At 29.2% G+C, this 23,998-nt stretch overlaps 1 protein-coding gene across 1 annotated transcript; it reads right to left on the bottom strand.

Moving 5' to 3' along the window:
• Positions 1 to 3,110: 3,110 nt before the first annotated feature.
• LOC143191974 (leukocyte surface antigen CD53) lies at positions 3,111 to 23,141 on the bottom strand. The gene is made up of 5 exons (XM_076397437.1): positions 22,967 to 23,141; positions 18,771 to 18,959; positions 15,060 to 15,230; positions 3,801 to 4,034; positions 3,111 to 3,738 (listed from the first exon to the last, which is right to left on the bottom strand). The coding sequence occupies exons 1-5, from the start codon at positions 23,045 to 23,047 to the stop codon at positions 3,679 to 3,681; spliced, it is 735 nt and encodes a 244-aa protein (XP_076253552.1). The 5' UTR covers positions 23,048 to 23,141; the 3' UTR covers positions 3,111 to 3,678.
• Positions 23,142 to 23,998: the final 857 nt, after the last annotated feature.

The raw sequence follows: 23,998 nt of genomic DNA on the forward strand, positions 1-23,998 counted from the left end.
TCGATATTGCAATAGGTTAAAACATTTATGTAATATAACTTATATGTAATATTAATAAATAACAAAGAAATATTTAACCACATTCTCGATTTAGTAATAAAATGAGATAATATGCTTTTATTGCTTTACTTTTGAAGAAAAGTAATATTTATATAATACCTGTTTGGCGCCATATATAGATATATGAATTTAAAAGAAATAAAAATTTTAATGAAAAGGAAAATGGAAACCAGTCGAATTGAACCAAATTTATTGGTGTCATGGTTAGTTGACTATACAAAAACATTTTCTTTTAACAATACAACGGTCTAGAGTAAAAGCCGAAGGAGGTTACCGTGAAAACTCACTCAGATTTGTTTTCATTTTTGAACAAATAACTTAATTTACATTACAATACCCTTTTTTAAATAAAGAATACAATAAATTTATTGTTAATTTAGTTATTTATTAGATCATATAGTGCTGTTAAAATATGTTGCTTGCTGAAATTTTTAGTTTTTATACGAAACCTTAGTGGTCTTTGTTATTATATGTTTCTAGACAAATCTTGTAGTTTTGATTTATTTATCAGGTGGTGTTTTAGTAGATTATGTTAGTTAAATAAATGAGTTACTGCATTTATCACATGAGTTGTAATCTTTGGCTGATGGGATGTTCGAATCCCATTTTAGTTGTTTTTGTTCAAAAAATCATTAAGAACTTCAAGAGTAAATTTTGTTCTTTTATGTTACTGATAGTAGCAGTATGCTGTCGCTGTCGAGAATTACAATGGCAGATGAACTATTCGTCGTCAATACTAGGAACATTTGGTTATTTGTTCTATATTATATGGGAATGCAACGCTCAGATTATAGCGCTATCATTAGCGAATATTCGATTTGTTCAATAAATTTTTTTTAGATAATATATATATATATATATATATAATCAGCAATTCATTTATATTTCCTATTAAATTAGAATTTTTTTCTTGATAGATGCTGAAGGTTTTTGCTTCAATACATTTTTGGAAAATATTCTAAATAATAATATAAAATGTTTCTTATAGATATCATTTTTAATTTCTTTTAGTGGGATATTCTCGAATCTAAAGAGTATTTTTTATATTTTTTGTGTATTACTAAAGCTTGTATTTATACAATTTTTAAGGACAACATTTAGAAAAAAATCGAAGTTAAATTAACAGAATGGGTTAAATTAAACAATAGATGAAAATAGGCATGGCTACTCAAAGTGTATGCAACTTTGGTAAACTGAAAAAGTTTGAAGATGCGAAACTGCAAAAGTTATTGTACGAAGACCCAACCCAAACTCAAATACAGTTGGCAGAAGTACTAAATGTGACCCAAGAAGCTTTTATTGCTTTATTTTTGAGGAAAAATAATATTTATATAATACCTGTTTAGTGCCATATATAGATATATGAATTTAAAAGAAATAAAAATTTTAATGAAAAAGTAAATGGAAACCACTCGAATTGAACCAAACTTATTGGTGTCTTAGTGATTACCGACCAATTACGAACAATTGGGAAAATCCAAAATATAGGTGCCACGTCACTTGAAAGACAAATGGAAAATCGAACAATTGTCTTTGAAATGCTGCTTCAAAGGTTTGATCGGAACTGATGTCTGCATCGATAGTAACGGATGATGAAGTTGATTTATTTTGTAAACCTTAAGCTCCAAAAATTATGGTTAACTATATTGGGCGATATCACCTGGCAAAGCCGGCCGATCGACTCCAAGGCCAAATCGTTTTGATCGCAAGACAATACTCGGTGTTTGGTGGGACGAGAGTTAAGTGGCGTATTACGAAACCTGGTGAAACAGTGGATATTGATCGCTGCCGACAACTAATGATTAATTTGAACTACTGTTCGAATAACAGCCAGGATACGTTCGAAGACACGGTAAAGTGATTTAACAGCAGAAGAATGCACCGTCTCATAAAACAAAACCGGCCAAAGAAGGGTCAAAATCACATGGATGGGACATATAATAGCACCCGCCGTACTTTCCAGACCTTGCCTAGCCACGCGCTTGCAGAGCAGCACTTCTCCAATTTGGAAGAGTTAGAAAATATCTGGATGGATGGTTTTGCTCAAAGGACAAACAGTTTTTTTGGAATGCCATCTATAAATTGCCTGAAAGATTGGCAAGATGTATAGAATCATACTTTGAATAAATACATTTTTCTATTTTCTTGAAAATTATATATTTTTTCCAAAAAAAAACGGTAATGACTTTCCGGCACACCAGGTATATTCTTCAAACAACTATTTATAGACAAATTTTGACTTTTTCAATAAATTTTACAATTGAGAAAAGGAATTTTAAATTCTATTAAGTTCCAAATCGAACGAATTGTTTTATTAAATAGTAATTCTATTGTTTAATTGAGAATTATTTCATTATTCCTTATGAATATGAATTACTTCTGTTTGGTACATGCGGTAAACATTTTGTTCTGTATTCTGTCTTCTTTGGTATTTTATCTTTCCTGGAGCCGGCTTGCAGTTGGGTGTTTTTGCTTTTAATTTAAAAAGTAATTTCACCTCACTTGTAATTTATTAGTGGCTTTTAGTATTTATTTATATATTTATAAATTTCTAGAATATCAAGACATATTAAAAAAATACTTATTTTGAACGAACCGATGGTATTTTTGACATAAACTGCAAGAAATTAAATACATTGTTAAATTGAAACGACATAAGTGGTGTATAATACTTTATTTAAATTTAATAAATTATATATAGCACAACAACCATTTATTAGGTTTATATATATATTATAATTACAATTATTCAAGGACAAGAAAGGCATATTAGAAAAAAATACTTATTTTGAACGAACCAATTGTATTTTTGACTTAAACTTCAAGAACTTAAATACATTGTTAAATTGAAACGACATAAGTGGTATATAATACTTTATTTAAATTTAATATATTATATATAGCACAACAACCATTTATACATATTGTAATTACAATTATTCAAGGACAAGAAAGGCATATTAAAAAAATACTTGTTTTGAACGAACCAATTGTATTTTTGACTTAAACTTCAAGAACTTAAATACATTGTTAAATTGAAACGATATTAGTGGTATATAATACTTTATTTAAATTTAATATATTATATATATTATAATTACAATTACTCCCTATTACACAATAGATATCACCAATAATATTAGTTCAATAAATATCGAAAAACAATCATACAATATATTTCTTATTTTAGTATACGCATGATCAAGAAGTATAGAATTCAACAAGAATTACATACAGATATATTGCTTTATAAATTTTTACTACTTGCTCATAAGCAATCCATAAAAATACAATATGTTGCGTAACTTTATACCTTGTAATTGCTAGAGGAAATTAGTTCCACATTCTAAATTTCAGATATAAGTTACCTGACTTATTTTATTGAGTTAATAACAATAAATATAGGTATATATAACATTTCGTAACATTGAAATAATTTATATATATATCAATATTAACACACATAATTTTTCAGGCATTAACAATAATATATTATACATATATTAATGAGCAGATACTTAATGTTTTAAAAGCGATCTAAACATCATAATATTATATTTTACATTTTTGTATTTATAGCTGAGTTTTTTTTATATAATATAATTTACCTGAATATATTTACGAACTCTTATTTTTAATAGCTGAAGCTAGCCAACAAGCCAATATGATTCCAATAACCTTCAAAATATAGAAAAAGCATTTAAGGAAAATTTGCTTTGTTTTTTATTTATATATTATACCTCAATAAATGCTATTCCAATTCCAACTCCAATTAATACCTTCGAGGCTCCTTCAGCTTTTTCCTCAATCATATCGAAGCATCCTTTAGAATACAGAATATCTTCTCCTGGTTTTGCGTTCCGACAGTGAATAGGTTCGGGTTCTGGCGAACCTTCTCTAGGGGCATGGCAACAAGAGAGTGGTCTTTTTCCAACATCCCAATCTGTGGATCGGTCTACACCGCAACATTGAAGCTAAAAATTTGAGAATATTCATAAGCATATCTATTATTTATGATTATGAAGTTTTATTTAAAATTCCATAATATTAATAGCTATTATATTGGGTACCAGATAGTTTTAAAACACTGAGGGACAAGTTAATTCACGATCGGTAATAGACACCGGTTTAATGACTTCAAATATACTTAAATATTGGGTTGAATAAAATTTCATTTATGATTCTTACTAAAGTGTTGTTAATAAATATAGATTCTTCAGTATCTATTAAATTTTCATTCATCGCTATGCATCAGAAACCAAACAGTAATCAATGGTTTATAATGGGTATTAATTAATAATATTACCTGTAATTAGCATATCGCAAAAAAGGCCAATATATTACTTTCATAAAAAAGTAATAGTTTTGTTCATATAATTTTAATAAAAGGTGTATTATTATTATATTATTTTCCCGAGGAAGAACATGCTGTCTGGAACAGTCTGGAATTATGCTTGTTAAATTGTATGTATTTTGTTATGAACTGCTTCTACAATCTTACACTATTTGGCATAACTGGCTCACTAGAATTCAGGAATAAGAATATGCTATTAAGTTTGTCTGGAATTGTGCTTGTTAAATTGTATGAATTTTGTGAAATGTACTAGATATATTACTAGATTTTATTTTCTTTGTTATAACATAAATATAAATATATATATATATATATATATATATATATATATATATATATATATATATATATATATATATATATATATATATATATATATATATGTATAATAGAAAAAATCATATTGGTGAAAATATATAACCGAAAGTCAATAAATAATTATTGAAAAATAGAGATATTAAATTAATATTAGAAAAAATATTCTACTAATCACCATCTACGAATTTATTCTAAATCACTGATTTTTCATATTTTGCCATTCTATGAAAAATAGGTTTAAGAATTATACAGTTTCAATAAAATTGTCGTTAAAAAAATTGGGGATATTTTAATTTCATATTTTAACATTTTTAATCTACTAATTACTTACAATCTTAATTTATAATTAATTTATTACTACCTTTTATTTATATTTGGATTCATTCACAAGCAAGACGATTGCGAGGAATACAACTTATAGCTATAGTTTACACTAAAGGTATACACTTTATATAAGTTCGTATGGTTTTGTTCGTTTCAATCTACTGACATCCTGCACGCTGTCCAGCAGTTGTATTGCTTCCACGTTAGTATGATTTAGTAATCTTCTTTCGTGTTTCAAGGCGAAATCTTGGATAAATTCGCAAATCCATTTGATTTTCAGGTCATCGTAAAGTTCTTCGTTGGTTACGTAGCGATAGGCATTGGTAATTAATCGAAGAACCTTGTTTTGAAAGCGTTGTATGACTAGTTGATTTGAATGTTTAGTGCCACCCCATATTTGCACCTCATAGGTCTAAATTAACGTTATAATTGTCTTATAGATCAACCTCTTTGATTTTAGATCAAGTTGAGAGTATCTTCCGACCAACCAGTATAGTTGTTTTATTTTGGTTCTAATGTGTTTTGTTTAACGTGATGTTTCCAATTTAATCTACCGTCAAGATGGATTCCAAGGTATTTAGCTGATTCCGTTTGAGGAAATGTACTTTGTTGTTGTTGAGTGATATAATTAAGTTTTACTATTTCGCCGCAATGTAAAATTAACGTGGACAGATTTAGAGCTATCAAGTTGAATTTTCCAATATTTCGTCCATTTGTAGATTTTGTTGACTGCCACTTGTGCTTTTTCTAGTAGCTGCAGTTACTCTGTGCACATGATCGATTGTTGAATGGTGATTTCGAAAACCAAACTGGAAATCTGGTATTAGCTGCAGGTAGTAGCGAAATAGCCCTGTAATATTCGACTTGTTCTGCAGGTTTTTCAGGTTTTTTGAGCATAATTATTTGTGCCACCTTAAAGCATACCGGAACATGCTTCAATCTTAAATAGGTATTAAATATATATGTGAACATGATGATTGCTTGTCGTGGCAGTTCTTTCAATAATCCAGGTGAAATGTCATCTATACCAGGGGCCTTTTTAGAATTGAGGTTATCAATTTTAGTGGCAACTTCCAATTGAGAAATTAGATTTAGATCTACATTGGGTTGATAAACAGGAGATGTATCCATGGTAGATTCTATATCATTAGGTTGAAATATGTTAGCTAAGTATTATGTGAACAATTCAGCTTTTTCATCGTTGCGTCGAATCCATTCATTTCGATCGTTTTTAATTGGCGGTCGCAACAATGGCGGTAACTCAAATAATTGGTCTTTTAAATCTTCGAGTTGCTTTCCATAGCGAATATTTCAGATTTAATATATATATATATATGTGAATATTCTACTAATCACCATCTACTAATTTATTCTAAATCATTGATTTGTCATTTTTTGCCATTCTATGAAAAATAGGTAAAGAATTATAACGTTTACTCTTAAAAATTGTTAAAAAAAATTCGGAGTATTTTAGCTTCATATTTTAACATTTTTAATTTTTGGCTTTTTCCAACAATTTTAAGTTCCACGAATGTCTATATTAAATAATAAATAATTCTTTTGTTTAATTATGAATTCTTCTATTATTCTTCATGAATACGAACCACCACTGCTTGATATATGTGGTAAATCTTTTATTGTCTATTCTGTTTTCTTTGGTATTTTATATTTTCTGAAAGCAGCTTGAGGTTGGGTGTTTCTGTCATCAATTTAAAATTATATTTCACCTGTTAGCTTAGTTTCAAGGAATGGTTTAAAGACAATTAGTACCAAATATGTTTATTAAAAGGATGTGGTTGCAACTATTGGTAGACTAATTTTTTAAAGTATTACTCGAAGGAAAAAATTCCCCTTATATTTCTATGAATGAACGAGATACTGTCTTTGTGCGATTATTAATTAGCTGCCCACTCAGAGTTATTGCAGTTATTTTAACATTTACTATCGGGCTTTACTTTTTACTATGTGGCATATTGCATATTTTTTAAAATTCCGATGTTGAATCATGAAGTAACTAAACACGTTTGTCACTAGACTCATTGTCAATGAAGCATGTTTTTCATTAAGTTTATGAGGATTATATCTTTTATTACATGTTACAGGTTTATGAATAAATAGGCCAATTTGGTGCTTACTAAGCAATCTTTCGAGTATTATATTGCTTTGTATTAATATTTGTATTAAGTATTTGTATTAGAAGTATTATATTGCTTTCTCGTTGATACATCAAGGCGATTTTATTTAATATTCAGAACAGAACTATAACATGTTCAAAACAAATCTTCAGGAAATAAGTTAATGGGTTTTCAGGTCCTTACAGATAACTTCAGTTTCTTAAACTATTTTGCAAGAAACTACTTTAATTTAAAAATGTTCTGCTTTAATTTACAATTAAAATCCTCTTCAAAGGTTTAGGAAGCGATTATTGTATCTTCACTATGCTCATCTTTCAATAACTCGTTTTTCATTTTTTATTTGAAATATACTTTACACTTTTAAATCTTACAATTAAATATTACTATGATTAAAAAATAGTTAGATGCAAAATTAAACAAAGCTTTTCGTCGCAAGAGATTGGAATTATGGGTTAACAATTTTTAATTTTTACTTTTAATTTCTCATCAAAATTCATTTGATGCCACAAATGCCCTATTATAAGTCAAAACTTTAAAATATTGTTTCGAATAAATGGTTTTGGGGTATTTGTGTACTGTACATTTGGTGTGTGCAATTATTTAACTAATCCAAGGGAGTTGTATGTGATTCGCGTGCGGATGAAACGATGTTATCAACGATATTATTTATTAAGGGGGTACCCTAGTCTACATGCACCCATTTTACAATTGAAATAAAAAATAACAAACAATATCATTAGTATCCATTTTTATATTAAACGTTTAAAGAATACATAAAAGAAAAAAAAAATGGTACAGCATCAGCGGGATTTGAATTGGAGACTATCGCAACAGCAGGAAAACTATCCTGTCGCCTTGACCATTGCACCAACCAAACTGACAAAGAAGTATAAGTGGTTTTTGTGCCTCATTGATAATTTAACATTTTATTTAATATTTGTAAAAATGAAGGCACATAAGCACAATTTAGATAGTATTAATTATATTTTCATTCATTAAATATTAAAGTTTTTTCTGTATTTCTTATTCCTTATCACAACTGAATTTAATAAAAAATGAAAGGTATGTATTATTTCATTGGTAGTCTGAAACAGTACGCAGACTAGCGTACAGATACACCACAGCTTTCTAAAACCAAAATAACAATTGCAACAGATCATTAAGTCTAATAATTGTAGAAATTGGGAAAATGGTGCCGCCCAACTCGTATAAAACCTAACAATGTGTACAGTTTTCACTTCTTCAGACACATCGAGAGATAATAGAATTTCTAAAAACCAATTTTATGTTTATCTTATGATGTGTAAAGTATAATAAAATTCCTTTTCGTTAATACTTTAATTATAATTTAGTAATTATGTTTTTTTATTAATAAACACACACTTCATAAATTATCTAATAAAATAGATTCTACTAAATTACCAAAAACACATTAACATATTATTTAATAAATTTCTCTCTATGATGCCACATTAAACACAGTTTTTATTTTTCTATATGAAGTAGACGTATTATTAAATTAACGTCATCCGGCACCCGATTTGGTTTACTAAGACAATAAAAAACATATCCAATGTACGACAGAGACAATTGCAAAGTTGATTGCTGTTAATTGAGCCACATTACTACGAAAAAAATGTAAAAAGCAACTACAGCTACTGGACCGATGGATGCACCGTGGCGTTAAAACGAATTGACCTCAGTTGACTTGCAAGTTGAGGTGTAGCGTTTTTAATTTCACTCTCATTCCAAACGGCGTGGGCTTAATTAGTGAGTAATATTATAAAAGACAATTTTCGCTGATAAATTAACCGGCTTTAATGAATGGTCATGTGGTTCTATTAAACTCTTGAATGACCTGATATTAATTATGTCTTATGCATGTTTTCCTAATCGTATTTAACCTAGAAAAGTTAATTTGACCGTCGGATTATTAAGATTTATATCCCTGATTTTTTGTATTGCTGCTGGAGATACCGTTACAGAAGAAATTTTATTACGTATGTCATAAATCAACTCATCAACCAAACCCGTAACAGAGTACTTAGTTTGTGAATTTGAATAAAATTCGTAATTCATAAGACTAATATTCGATTTCGTCGAATAAGGAAAAACACTATGAAGTTGAAATAAGTAAATCTTCGATAGCCTATAACATACAGGTTATACGTGATAGTTCGTAGTCAGCATGCCAAAGAGTACTTAGTGTGTGAATTTGAACAAAATCCGTAGTTCACAAGACCAATAATCGATTTTGTCGAATAAGGAAAAATTAGGATATCAAGAAGAATACCGCATCCATCCGTCAGTGCTGGTGAGAAGTAAACCACCGGCCAAGGAACATACGCTACTACATTCAAGTTATCTGATGCGCTAACAGAAACCATTAAGTAAAACTTCCATTATCATGGTGTCAATCTCACACTCAAACCACATGTTACTGCATTCGATAGTATCTGGTGTGCCAACGGAAACCATTGGACCTTCCATTATCAAAGTTTATACTGATTATCATTTACATTATCAAATTACATTGTGATGTCACTTTCACACTCAAACATTCCCTAAATCATCAGCTAAATTAGCGAAATTCGGGAAGTATGGATTCAGCGGCGTCTTGATTCAGCTCTAGGTTTCGTTCGACCCTAAACAATGTAAGGGCGATGCAAGGACCTGATTGTGGATATGACCACTATTTTCTCTATGCAACAGTATAACAAAGACACCAACTGACGAAGTATAAAAATCACGCTTGGAGCTACTTATTGAGTTCAAAGGAACTGAAGGTATTTTAAATTGAAATGACAAATACATTTCAGGAACTTGAAGAGCTGCACAATACAGATATTGAGGCAACATCAGAGCGCTAATATATGAAAGAATTGTTGACTGCTCCTTTAAAGTATGAGTGACCAACTTTTTTGTATATAATATTTACTTTTTATCTTAAAAGCGTGTCGCGGTCGACATGGTAGGTGTAATCTAAGGAAGAAAAAGGGGTGTAAAATGCAGACAGTGTTTCAGTATAAGGAGCAGCGAAGTGTGAGTAGATAAATAAAATGTATGTTCAAAACAATTTTTTTTAATCACTTATTATGTTTTCGAGGTATTATAAAGAAAATACACTTCCAGATGCCACTTTTGATATAATCATTCCGTACATGGCATACCTAAAAAAGCAATTTAATTTAATTAACCTGATAATTTACTTTCAATCTTCCACTTTAGAGTTTTTTTTTGATCAGACAAATTTATCAATAATTTATGGAGTAATAATATGACTTACTTTTTGTAATATATCACTAGCTCGTATTGAAAGTTCACTTGGTACTGAACATAAGGCTTGTAAGATTAAGTCATTTTGGAAAACTATAATTTCATTTTCTAATGCCTTTTGATCCATATGAAATACACACTAAAATCTTTTTTAAAACGAAAAGATATAAATTCCATAATTTCTCAAATGTTTTCAAAATCCTGGAATCTTACTTCAAAATCTTCAATTACTTTTTGGATTGTATCGTATTGTATTGGATGAATTTGATCGATCTTATAGTTAGTATTTTTACGATTTTGTAGGTTATCCGACAATTATTCAAAAATAATTTAGGTTATTTTGTTGCAATCTTCTATTCTTCTTGTAATTTTAGATTTAAACTACTAAATGCTGAAATAAAATCGGTAATAAATCGATCAGTAATCCAAATTTTATTATTTATATTTTCATAGTTTCCATCTCGTTCCTAAAGAAAATTTCAGGCTGCAGAAATTGATCACTGTATAGCAGTTCGGTATGTAGTAATCATTCAGGTTGGCCCACATCGACCTACATTTGGAGGATACGCTATTTGAGGAAACTTCTTCGAATTGAATTAATTATATTAAAAGTTATGTCCATTACCACTTATGTATTTAGTCTCTTGCTAGCTTTGCTGATGAATTATGCAGTGCTGGCTAAAAAGGCTGGAAACGCCTTTTCATTTTGACATAGGTCTATAAATCCATTTGACCTTGGCAAATTCTCAAAATGCATTAAACTAATGTTGGAAAGTTTTATCTACTACAATCGTTCAAAAGTCCATGATAATACTCCACTAGAGACGAGAATTCCACCACACATATTGCGAACGATCGACCATTGATCAAAATTGGCTTCGCAATCGACTTGTTGGCCACATCTCTTTGGATTTCGTGAAATATCGTAAAATAGAGATGTTAGAAGTCTTACAGAATTGTATGGCCATGAATTCGGAAATTGCTGCATGGAAATGTGAATACCAGACGTTGTACAGAACTGGTACATTATCGTGATGAAACGCTATTCTTCCTTATATGTAATTTTTTCTTGATTTCATCATTCGCTATAGTAAAATACAAAACTCTCATCGTTCATAAAATATTGATCTCATAAAACTAACGCTATTAATGTTATAGTTTTTTTAGGAGTCAATTTCCTATTTTTAGATCAATGTTTTAACTGTTCTGTGAACTTAAACTAAGGTTTCATCCGTGATTATGAATTGAGGTAAGACTTGTCAAACACTCACTTGAGGCGGATTCATGATGTTAGCACATAATAACCAACGCAATATCAATCACACATACGCATAGCATAGTTAATTCATACTAAAAATATTGAGCTAATTTTTTTCGTGTTCATAAATCCATTGTGATCATGAAATGTGAAGAGTGAGGGGCGTGGTTTTAAGTAAAATAAAAGTTTTGTTCATTCAATTAGCCTATATCAATTTACTTATCAAGAAAATAAGACTGATAGCTTTTAGATTAGCAAGAGTTCTACAGTTGCTCCTTGGTATAGTTTAGTGGAATTTGGACAAAAGCATTGCAGTTTCCCCTATATGGCTACCAAAAGTATAGACTATCCGAATAGTAACCGAATAAATATGACAAAGTCGGCCGGTTGCCAAACGATTGCAAAATTCTGCAAAACAATAGGAGGTTATAAGTCGGCAGACGTTATTTTAATGCTTTGCCTGTTTTGATAAATTTCAAATCGCTGCTTATTATTACTCTGATTGAAAATTCCAGACAGAACAGATTGGGTCTCTAATCAGTTACTTTGAACAGGAATGAGATAATGGGGGCCCCGTCTTGCTAGTAAAATTCGTTAGAGAGGCAAGCACTTTTACTGTTAAATATTAATTTGCTGCCATTTTTATTGAAAATATTTTTTAGCGTCTTGCAGCTGCACTGAATATTAGTATGGACACGGTCACTGAAATATCTCAAAAAATGAAAAATATATTCAAGATCAACTTGATGTTAGCTCTATCAGAGATTAAGTATATGAAATATATAAAATCAGTGAGTAGTTTTTTAATACAAACATAATTTAACCCAATTATTTCAAAGGAAACTGCTAGTCAGAAAAGTATCGAAGAGGTCTAATGGAACTTCCGGATATTGCTTTTAAAATAATACAATTTTTAAAAGCATATAACAAAATGAAGGAGAATGTTATTTCAATTTATATGTTTAGATGGTCACTGATGGCAAGATGATAAAAAATTAGTGTTATGACAACGACAGTTGATGGAAAAAGGTAAAGGTTGGAAGAACAATTGATTAGGTTTTATTAGTCATAACATTTATTAATAATTCATTGCGGATATATTGTACTTCATGCTGCATATTGGAACGGTTAATAACATCTTCGGTTTAGATGAACTGGATCAGACACATTGAAGAAGAAATTGAGAAATGATGGAATTCTGAACAAATGTTAGATGGATTGCAAATTAACTCAGTTAGTTAGTAAGCTCAGTTATTCACTTAAATGATTCTTTCTGAATATAATATGATTCAATGCTGCGAATTTCTAAGACAGGGTGATGAGAGGGGAAACAAGTAAAAGTGAGTATATAATTAATATATTATAACTGTAGGAAATATTGTTGTAGAGTGTAAAATATATATGTGCACATATATGTGTGTAATTGTTCATAATATAATGAGAATTTTGGTTAAAACGTATTAGGAGATAAAAAGTAGTAACTATTTTGCAAATATGGCAAATGCATTACGGAGAATGCCGTGACAAATCTAATCTAAAGATGTATAGATATTAACAGAACTATTGAAGGAGAAAGGTAGTGATATTAAAATATCTTTACAAGGAAACACTGTACCAAAAGACACAATAACTAAGCGCAAAAGATAAATATGCTCTCTAATGAAAGTAAAATATATTACTTGGATATACAATTGTTAATTAAGTAGATTAGGCCAAATTCAACTACAAATGCGCATGGAACTCCCACAAGTGGATATACTCTATATATATATATATATATATATATATATATATATATATATATATATATATATATATATATATATGTATATATTGTTTAAGAAGGAACAATTGCGTTAAATTCATAAGGAATTCATTAAGCATCGAACTAAGGTTGACATAATACTACAATAGTTAAAGGAATTTTGAAGAAAGGAGGCCAAGTAAAAACAAAATGTGTCAATGTGTCTAAATAGAGAGTCAGGTATTGAATAAGTAGCAAAGTAAAACGTATTAAACATGTATTTGACTTATTAATATTCACTAGAACAGTACACAACATAGTGTCTACAATTACACAGTGTGGGTATAGAAATATGAGAATATATATGAAGATGGTAAATTAATATTAAATATTTTCAAATAGATTTACAGATTATAGATTGATTAAATTGTTTAAAGTGTTATAGACATTAAAATAAACAAATTAATGAATATCATTATTATTTGTAACCAAAAAGTATTATTTATCGATTATGTTTATCATGTTAAATTCGAGGTTTATCACAAAATTGTTAATAAGGGAAAACCGTCCATAATTATTTTAAACCCAACAATTAAATTTTATTCATCAACGTTTTATGGTTTGAACATTTGAAATAGCGATAATGAAATAAGAAACACAATTACAAGAACATATGCATCAGATCATGATCTATGTGATAAAATTCTGGAAATCATTCCATAAATCATAATACGGATAAATTGATGTAAATTCTCAGAAACAGCATGATTACTCCAGACCTAGATACATTGAGATAACTAGGGATAAGAGTAATAACATAACAGACTTTCTTTTTGAACTCCTACATAACTATATGAATATTTGTGCTTTACATTTCAGTTTCGAATGCTATAGGTCCGAATATGGAAGAACATTACGTAACCAAGATGCAATTCGTAATTTTAATTTAAGTAGTAAACCTTTCATTATATTGAATGTACATACTTGAGTTTTACCTTACCTTCTCGAAAAGAAAACATGGCCACAAGTTCAATATTGTAATCAGTTAATTATCTAAATTATGGAATTAATTTTAATTTTAATACAATTAATTGTCTGGCACCCTGAACAGGAATTGTAGAATTTCAAAAGGTAATTATATATATAATTTTACATTAAATATTGTAGATACTTTTTATTAAGGTTAAATTAAATGGATATGATTTAGATACGTTATATTTGATATCTTAAATTATAAAAATGTCCCCATATTCCTATTTAAAATTAGAACTATTACAAAATTTGTCATATTTGTTAAATATAACAATTACCATACTGTTTATATTTAAAGTAATTGTCAAATTAGGCTTTTTGTTGCATTTTGAAAATGTTTCATTCAAATGTTAACTAGTATTTGAATTATTTTTTTAATTAAAACTCCTTTTTAATTTCCCGCTGTATATATTCACGCTTGGTACGTCCTCTGGTGGTTAAGACGGGCATAACTTGGTCATAACTTTATATATGAGAGGTCGCCTTCTATGTATTTTTTTCGAATTATACTTATTTTTTATTCTTGAGAACTTGCTTATTCTACTAAAAAGAACTCACCTTTTTCTGAAGATTGTCCCACGCTATTTTATCCGATTCGTTGGTTTCGTACTGGTCTAAAGAATTCCTCATCAATTGCTTGAGACCTTTATGAAAATCGTTTTTGTATACTGCAGCTGCTATTCCTACTGCTAATTCAATAATGAAGATTATCAGCAAGCAGAGCGCGAACTAAAACAAAAGTCATCGATTAGTTTTTACCTAATATTGATTTGTTTACTTTATATTATTTGTATACACTTGTTTGCGTTAATTTATTATCTTATTTACATTTCTCTTATGTCTAGTCAAAATAACAGAGAACTGACGTCATCACGATATCTAATGTAATGCCTATTGCAATTTGTAAGTTGTTTTAAAATCAGACTATATTTTGTTTCTCATTTTATTCTAGTTGAACAAAGATGCAATGCTGTCTCATACGTTTGAACATGTAACCGAATCAGCATACAAAATTCGCCTGATTGTCAAACGTCTGGAAAATTCTTAGAACATTAGTGATAATAATTACAGTTTACAAACCGGCAAACGTTGTTTTGGTGTTCTACTTGTTTAAAAAAAAAAATAGAATTGCTGTTTATTATTATACTGATTAAAAATGTCGAAGTCATTATATAGTCAGAGCCAGAAACAGACTGCCTTTCTAATCAGTTACTTCGAACAGGAACGACATTATAAATGCATTGTATTATATTTGATAACATTATTTTTGTTTCATTATTTATTTAAATTAAAATTATGTAACTCTAAGTTGATGCGGCAACATTGCGACGTTTTAACATCATAAATTTAGATGACGTCGAATATACTGCCAAATGCAGTATGTAGAAATATAAAATTTGTTTTAAACTCGGAACGAATTTTTTATTCTCATTTTACCCTGGTTAGAAAGAGATAGCATGCTATCTGATGCGGCGGAACATGTAACCGATTCAGTTTATAAAACTCGATCTCTTTGGCACTGTTCAAAATTCGTCAAATATCTACTAAATTGTTCAAAATATTAGTGATAATAATTGAAGGCAAACTTTGTAAACCAAAATTCTAAGTTAATGTGGCAATATTGTGACGTGCCGTTTTGTTGTTTAAAAAGTTGTTGCTATCAAAAAGATTCTACGTCAAATATCCGATATTTTTATAATTTAAGGCATAATTGCCATTGTTTCATATAATGATTACTTTTTTTTTTCATGACAAACATTCCCTTTGAAACTAGAAATTTTTGATGGCTTTGCTTCTAATTACTAAGCAATTATGCTGAGTTTAAATGAGTAATTGTTTCATTATGGTTTAACAGTTAATAATATTATCTTTGAAATTAACCAGATATGCAGCAACAATTTCTAATTTGTTAATTTACAATTTCACGAGATTAAAGATTAAATTAAATCAAATGCCAAAGTATGTGGTATATAGTTTTCTTCTTTGTGAATCTCCTTTATGGTTAGCTTTAAATATTTACATGCTAAAATCAAGTACAATAGTAACATTATTACCTTTTTATCTCAAAATTTATTATAATTTAATAATTTATTATATTTTATAATGTATTAAAACTGCGTTGGAATGGTAGCATTTAAATATTCAGGTCTTATGTAGCAAATATTTTCAAGGCAATTTAAAGTATAAAAGTAAAACTTCCAGCAACTGTCGACAGTTTTTATAGATTTTGTATAATTAGTTTTAGGATAATTTTAAACTGTACTTACTGCATTTAATAAAATTAAAACATACTATTTAGGGCATTATTTAGAGTGGGAACTTTTTTGCTAACGTAGGTAAATAATATGCTTAAATATTTATCCACAATAAAAATGAGTTAAATATATAATATTTTAGGTATATCTTAAATAGTTAACATAATTTAATTTTTTTATCAATGTAACATGATTTACCGCTGTGATCAAAAGATAGTAAGATTTTTAAAACAAAACGCAAAAAAAAATCCAAATGTATTTCGTCTTTTAAAGCAATGCCCCTGGTATTGAATGTATTTATTATGATGCTCTTTCAGTTCTTCAACTTTTTCAGTTTCTTCAGGCAGTTTTTCAGTTCGAATTTTAGGATGGTTTTTAAAGCCCTCTTAGGTTCAACTAAATTCAAATTAATCAACTAAAAAGTGATGTCTACGATGGAAAGTCAGCAGTGTATTGCGATTGCAGAACAATATGAGTTGATTTTTTAAGCACAAAATGTAGAAAAATGCAATGCTATATAGAAAGCTAATATATATAAATAGATAAAATATATAAAAAGCTTTATTGAAATAACTAAGATAATCGACCTCTTCAGCAAATAGCATCAGCTAAACAATGTATATTATAAAATAGATAATAAACCTTGTTGATGGTTTGACCCGACGAAATAAATTCATGATGAACAATACCACCAGGAAAATTGTTTTATATTACTTTGATTTTAGTTTACCTTGGCGTGATTTCTTTGATCTGGGCTTAGGTCTAGCAGGATATTTGCATGATTCTGTATCATATGCGCAAGTCCAGGACTCATCTCCAGTAATAATTTTCTTGATAATATTCTGGTAGATACATAAAGGGAAGGTTCAAGGCCTGTAATCGTTAAACTGTTTGGCTACTTTTGATTACCAAATCAATTTTTGATTCTTGATCAGAAAATTATATTTTTGTTATGTCGAAGGTTTGAGAAACCAAAACAAAAAAAATTAATTAAATTTAATGCACCTTTTTGCTGAATTTGTTCCTTGAAGATGAAATTGAAAAAATGTGCTTTGTTTTGTTGAATGATTGGAAGCGAATGTTAACATATAGTAATCTTAATAAATAGTTAAAAATCATAGTAGTACATAATTTTTATTACATATGAAAATATATTTTATATAAAGAGACTTTATTTGAAAGGTTAATTATATAGTTATAAATTAGTCACAATCGAATTGCATAAGTGAAATTGTAATTCAACACAGTAAAGTGAAATATAGATGATTTATTTACCTTTGTTTATGAATATGGAATGAATACTTAATGAAAATAATTAAACTCCCACTTCATTTAAAATAATCATCGCAAAAAAATGCTTGAGTCATTTATTTTTTAAATTCAAACAACGTATCTATAATCATGTCATATATCAACCGCAGGTAAAATACACGTTTTTTTGAAAATAAATCTAATTCTGTTGCTAGAAATTTTCTAATTAAATGCATGTGATTGTTAATGCGTTTTTCGTCAAGGCTACAAGATCCCATTTGCAGTTAATATGCTAGTAAAAGTACACAATGAATTCCTTGTTATATAATTACCACATGAAACGACATGTACCTACAAACATTTCTGAAATCGAAATATCGGTATCTGTAGGGACTAAAAAGAAATGGGGACAAGGTTACTATTTGGTTACAAAACTCTATATTGGTAAACAAGAGGATTTACCTCCTTATTATTTACAAGCAAAGTTTTTTATGTCTTTTAAACGTAGTCTAGCGCTATAACAGATTAGATATTAAACAATATTAAAGCTAAAATAATATTTCTGATTGATTTAAAAAAAATTAAGAAAAAAATTAATCACAAACAATACCGGCGCATTCGCCATAAAATCATTGTGATATTTGTGGTTGTATAAGTGCCGCCTCGTTTATAATTAAACCGGATAAGCACAAATATTGATTTTGAGTATACGTTCTGTATCATTATACGTTATATTAACAATGCTCTCGTAAGAAATACTTACTGCCATAAGCATCTTTGGGGATTCTCTGATAGCTCCATAGCAACCCAATGATGCCACCAGAAATACTATACAACCAGCAACTATTAGTACTACAGGAGGTGCCAGGACTTGGCCTTCCATAAAATGACGAAATTCACCTACATCTGATAATACTAAGGCTCCAGCAATTATTATCCCAATGCCAGATATCTGCAAAAATATAGAATTATTAGATATTACTTTTAGTTACTAATTACAACTATTAATACAATAGTATTGATAACGATGCTAGAGTAAATATTAATTAAACTATATTGAAATCCGAATAAACGTTAATAAAAAAATTCACTTTAGTTATATTTAGTACTTGTAGGAGTGTCGTTTTCTTTGTGCTGAAAGTAATAAATAATATTTCAAGAAAATATTTGCTTAAATACATTGTCATATCTAAAGTGTATTTTGAAGTACTTCTTATGAAAAAGAATGTTTCATATATGTTCGTTGTTAACAATTGTATTCTGTATTGGGAATAGTAAGTACTTGGATGTATTGTGATCATAGTTTCAATTAAACAGACATTTATTTTAAACATCATCCATCATTTTCTATAACTTTATTTCTATAATGTAATGAATGAATTTGGTTTAGATTCTTTGAATGGAGTCAAGAAATAATAAAAAGATATACAGAGAAAAAATTACACAAAATAATTTTTTTAAGTGTATTCTTAGCATATTACTTTATTCAATCATTTAATCAAAAAACTGACGTTAATACTATCTTAGTTGACTTCACATGACCGCTTGTTTTAATTCAAAATTAATATGGTAGACCATCTCATATAATGGATTTAATTATTTTTTATGTAGCACCGGAATTTGTTTTTGTTGTATTGTTACCCAGACATGGTCTTAATAGGTCATTTGAAAAGTCCCCGGCCTGACACATAGAAAACGCTACTAGAATTAAATCCATATTTTTTAGTTAGCCCTAACCGTCAAAAGATGCATGTATAAATTTGACAGCTGTCGGATCATTAGTTTATGAATTATAATATTTTGAGTAAAGCAATTTTTGTTATTGTGAAAAAAATCGATAAAAAGGAATCTCGCGTATTGATAAAATATTGCTTTTCCAAGGGAAATAATACAGTTGAAGCAAAAACTTGGCTTGATGCCGAGTTTCCGAACACTGCCCCAGGAAAAACAATCATCAAGGATTGGAATGCTAAGTTTAGATGTGGTAAAATGAGCACCGACGACGGTGAACGCAGTGGACGCCCAAAAGAGGTTGCTACCGACGAAAACATTTAAAAAATCCACAAAATTATTTTTGTGCGAAATTGAATGAAATAGCAGACACTTTAAAGATATCAACTGAACATGTACGTATCATGACGTATCATATAATTCACGAATATTTGGGTATGAGAAAGCTCTGTGCAAAGTAGGTGCCGCGCGAACTCACTTTTGACCAAAAACAACGACGCGTTAATGATTCGGAGTAGTGTTTCAAGATGATCAAGCGTAATAAACCCGAGTTTTTTGCGTTAATATGTGACAATGGATGAAACATAGCTCCATCATTTCACTCCGAAGTCCAATAGACAGTCGTCCGAGTGGACTGCACACGATGAACCCGCTCCAAAGCGTGGGAAAACGCAACAGTCGGTTGGCAGGTTATGGCGTGTGTATTTTTGGATGCACATGGAATAATTTTCATTGACTACCTTGAAAAGGAAGGACCATCAACAGCGACTATTACATAGCGTTATTGGACCGTTTCAAGGGCGAAATCGCCGAAAAACGACCGCATTTGAAGAAAAAGAAAGTGCTGCTTCACCAAGACAATGCTCCCTGTCACAAGTCAGTGAAAACGATGGCAAAAATCCATGAATTGGGCTTCGAATTGCGTCGTCATTCACCGTATTCTCCAGATCTGGCCCTCAGCGACTATTTTTTTTTGGCTCATGCTCACTGGGAATAAATTTTCGTCGAATGAAGAGATAGTCCCCGAAACTGAGGCCTATTTTGAATCAAAGGACAAATCGTACTATAAAAAAGGTATCGAGAAGTTGGAGGGTCGCTATAATCAATGTATTACCCTTGAAGGGAATTATGTTGAATAAAAAAAACCAATTTTGCCAAAAAATGTTTTACTATGGTAGGAACTTTTCAATTCACCACTTAAAATATTAATATATTTAATTTAAAGTATCCATTTTCTAATATATTCGAATAAAATTATATTTTGAATAAAATTAATACCTAGTATAGAAGGATAATTTTGTAATTGTGTAGGTGACACAAAGTCGCTTTTCTATAAATAATCTGACCTAAAATATAATAATAGGGTATATATCAGAAAACGGTTGGCACAAATAGGCTCCAAAATTATTTAAGAAAAACTTGTTCAAGGAATTCGTGATGTGAATGATAATCAAGAGATGTGTGGTAATTCCTCGACGGTTTTATAATGGTAATGGTTAAATATTTACATAAATAAGACATGCAAACTTTCAAAATATTTCGGTTTATGACCCCAATAATTTGGCATTAACAAGGTTCAGACCTTAGAGACAAAAAAAAAAGATAAATGCTATATTTTAAAATAAATTAATAACAGAGATTAATAAAAGAATGTGCTAGTAAATAGTATTTAAATGTAAATAGTGTATACTTAAAATACTAAAAAATATAACATATATAATATAAATTTAAAATCCAACTGTAGAATATTTTATATGTTTAATTTATTATTTTAAATTAATATTAGATGGCTGTATGAGTTTTAAACAGCATTGTCCATCTACAGCAATCACCATATAAACAACCTAATCTAACAGTTAAATTCAATGGTACTGGTATTTCTACACAAATACTAATAGTTTCCCATTTCAGTATACACGATTAGAGGAAAAAGTTGAAAACATTACTTTTTTGAGGTTTATTGAAAGAACAGCATACCAAAATACCAAATCTATAAACCATAATAAAATATAAACAGCTATATTGGTTCCTTCGAAGAAAATCGAAAATGTGAATTCACAACAAGATAATGATTTACAATGAGGTGTTAACCATAACCAACTATATGGTATAGAGCTTTGTGGCAGTGCACGGGGTAGCAATGTGAATAAAATTTCAATTCAAGTATTCCAGAATAAGTTATTGCGTAACGCAGTGGACGCAACTTGGTATGTACCCAATGAAGATTTGAGAAATTTTTCATTTTCATTATTATTTTCTTAGTACACTTTATATCGTTCTTTGAGGCTCATTATTGTTTATTGAAGACCATAAATACTCTTTCGTTTATTAATCCATTATTATATTTCAACCCTGATATTATACTTTGGAACAGCTTCTCCAGGCTTGAACTATGATTAATGCATAACATGTTTTCTATGTTTCGGGGAAAATTATACATAATTTGTTTTAAAAACATCAAGTTTCATGTACCTCGATTTTATTGATGTTGAAACCTTTGGTACTTTTCGACCTATTTCTTACCGAAATCTTCATAGTATTATTTATTGTCCTCTGTAGGTTTACATAAATACTTTCCAGGTAATTATTATTAATATGAGAGTTATGCTTCTTAGCACCGTTAGGTTCGCCGTTTTAACAATGGATTATCGGGTATAGCTTTAAAAGCCCATAATTCCAGATCCAGCAAAAAACTAAGTAATGATGTGGACTTGGTGTTTCGTAAAGAGTTTTGTCATTTTACTGGATTATGTTACGTTTCTGGATTACCTCCAAAGTGGTAGAACAAAAAGTTTATTCAAAAGATAATTCTTATTAAATTATTAATTAAAAAATAAAAAAATTATGACGAATGTCGGTAAATTAAAGCACATATGGTTGCAAAACCCACCCTATTCAGAAGATTTAACCTTTCCCGGCTTGCGTCTGTCTCCACATGGGTACAAAATAACGTTGAATGAACACAAAAATAACAGCTTTACAATTTCTCACTTCTGGTTATCTATCTATAAGTTCACCTACTATTTGCAAATGTATTGCAATTCAGATAGTATACCTATATTTGATAACCTTATATAACTATGATACAGTGAGTACATAATACAAAAAAGAAAATTTTGCGGATAATATATATCTATATAGTTCTATATTATTATTATAATTATTATTACTTTATCAAAATTATTATGAAAGAAATGGATGAATAGGAAACAAAATTATCGAACTTACTGCAAATATCAAATTAAATCCAAATAATAGATATTTGATGAGGCTCAACTCGCAGGTCTTCATTTTCGAAAAGTCCAACATCCGAACGAGGGCAATAATAACTGTTGAAAATAGGAGAAAATGTGCGTGTTGCCCTTAAATCGCAACTAACTGACCATTGGTCAAGGGAAAGTCGAAGAAAACTTTTGTTCTCCTTAAAAGATTCGAATAGGGAGTTATTGTCATACCGTGTTTATTATTCCCTTAGATTCACTTATAATATATTTTTAAATTTTCTTTCTATTAGAACCAACCAAATGATTCTAGATTTAACTATTTTTTAACATATTATAAAATATTATTATTTGATAGAATAACCCTAAAAAGGACTATTTTATTTTTGTATTATTTTATTTATAGAATTTATTTTAAGTTTCTTGAAGTAGTCTCACTTGAGTGAGAAGACTTGTTTTAAAGTTAAAATAGAGAAAGAAGAAGGAAATATTAAGTCCTCTAACTTTACTAACTGACGAACAGCGTAATTGCTACAAAAATTTGTACTTTAATTCAGTGATTTTCGTGATAATTTTGAGGTCTATAGGAGGGCACAATTATGTTGATGAATATATTTTTGTCACCTGGTCTTCTCATTTTTATATATAAATGGTCTAAAATTTTAAAGATGTTTCAAATGTTGGTGAGAAAGTAGCATTAAAATATTTTTCATTTTGGCATTCAGCTATTTGAAACTCTAAAATACTTCGTATATGTTGCTATTAATTATGTTGTAACGTTCTTCGTTTTTTTTTCACGTTTTTATTTTTGAATTTTATTTTTCTAATTTTACACTATTAAGAGGGTTTTGCAAATACCAGAATAAATCATAGTTATACAGGGAAGTTTCGAACTATATGGTGGATACATCAAAACTTTCTAGCCAATCTCGTGTGGTCTAGTTATTAGCGTTGTCGTGATAGAATACGAAACATTTCCTATTGATCAATTCTGCGAATTTTTACAAATATATCTGCTTCATTCGCATTAGTTTTTGAT

This window comes from Rhynchophorus ferrugineus, unplaced genomic scaffold (genome assembly GCF_030347505.1).
Source record: "Rhynchophorus ferrugineus isolate W39M unplaced genomic scaffold, kcgeb_rfMv2 rfM2, whole genome shotgun sequence".
NCBI classification, from domain to species: Eukaryota; Metazoa; Arthropoda; class Insecta; order Coleoptera; family Curculionidae; genus Rhynchophorus; species Rhynchophorus ferrugineus.

Excerpts from the sequence above, each read along its gene's own strand:
- LOC143191974 (XM_076397437.1), bottom strand. The coding sequence starts at position 23,047 with ATGTTGGACTTTTCGAAAATGAAGACCTGCGAGTTGAGCCTCATCAAA. Across the intron at positions 18,960-22,966 it reads GATTTAATTTGATATTTGCA|ATATCTGGCATTGGGATAAT; the intron begins GTAAGTTCGATA and ends ATATTTTTGCAG. Across the intron at positions 4,035-15,059 it reads GGGACAATCTTCAGAAAAAG|CTTCAATGTTGCGGTGTAGA; the intron begins GTGAGTTCTTTT and ends TCAAATTTTTAG.